This window comes from Apis dorsata, unplaced genomic scaffold (genome assembly GCF_000469605.1).
Source record: "Apis dorsata unplaced genomic scaffold, Apis dorsata 1.3 scaffold_153, whole genome shotgun sequence".
Taxonomy (NCBI): domain Eukaryota; kingdom Metazoa; phylum Arthropoda; class Insecta; order Hymenoptera; family Apidae; genus Apis; species Apis dorsata.
In genome coordinates this window covers 36,198-37,045 of record NW_006263444.1, presented here as the reverse complement: position 1 = coordinate 37,045, position 848 = coordinate 36,198, and the positions used below count along the sequence as shown (strand labels likewise).

General features: G+C 31.2%; 1 protein-coding gene across 4 annotated transcripts in view; it reads left to right on the top strand.

Moving 5' to 3' along the window:
• LOC102674121 (histidine--tRNA ligase, cytoplasmic) overlaps window positions 1-709 on the top strand; it is a 3,719-nt gene extending 3,010 nt beyond the window's left edge. For all 4 annotated transcript variants that reach the window (XM_006613502.2, XM_006613504.2, XM_006613506.2 and 1 more), the window contains one exon: window positions 40-709. In XM_006613502.2, the coding sequence (XP_006613565.1) occupies window positions 40-503 (464 nt within the window). In that variant the 3' untranslated portion in view covers window positions 504-709. The remainder of the gene's footprint in view (window positions 1-39) is intronic.
• Window positions 710-848: the final 139 nt, after the last annotated feature.

Sequence of the window (848 nt, the reverse complement as noted above, 5' to 3'; positions counted from 1 at the left end):
TTTTTTTTTTTTTTTTTTTTTTCCAATCTTCATTTTCAGGTGATGAAGTTGGCGTTGGTAGTGTCGCTGGCGGTGGCCGTTATGATAATTTGGTAGGAATGTTTGATAGTAAAAAGAAATCGATTCCTTGTGTCGGTTTGTCATTGGGCGTCGAACGTATTTTCAACGTTCTAGAAACGAAATTAAATCATGAAAGCGTGAAAACGCGAACCAATGAAATTGAAGTATTTGTAGCAACTGCACAAAAAAATTTGTACGAAGAAAGAATGAAAATCTTGACAATTCTTTGGGATGCTGGAGTGAAAGCCGAACATTCTTACAAAAGAAACGTAAAATTGCTGGCGCAATTACATCACTGCGAAGAAAGTGGTATACCGTTGGTTATAATAATTGGTGAAGGAGAATTGGCGAAAGGAGAGGTTACATTAAGAGATGTTGTGTCTCGTGTAGAAGTTTCGATTCCGCGTGCACATTTAATCGATGAAATAAGGAAAAGATTATAGAAAATATATCACGACTTACTTTCGAATGAGTTTCTTAATTTATATAGTAATTAAATGATATGATACCATCAATTGTTTGATTTTTTTATAAAATATAGAATCACACATTTTAACGATATTGCACGATATCTTCGTTTCAAGTTCTACGTATGAAATAATAAAAGAAAAAACAAAAAAAAAAGTAGAAAGCTTCTGTGTAAACTAAATAATAATACATAATTTATTGTATTTAACGATCGAATTCGTATTATTTCAATAATCACCAACAATTAGTATATCTAGCTTTCAAGTATTCTTTCGCGCAAAAACAATGTTTCGTGATAATTTAAGATTTACTTTTGCTTT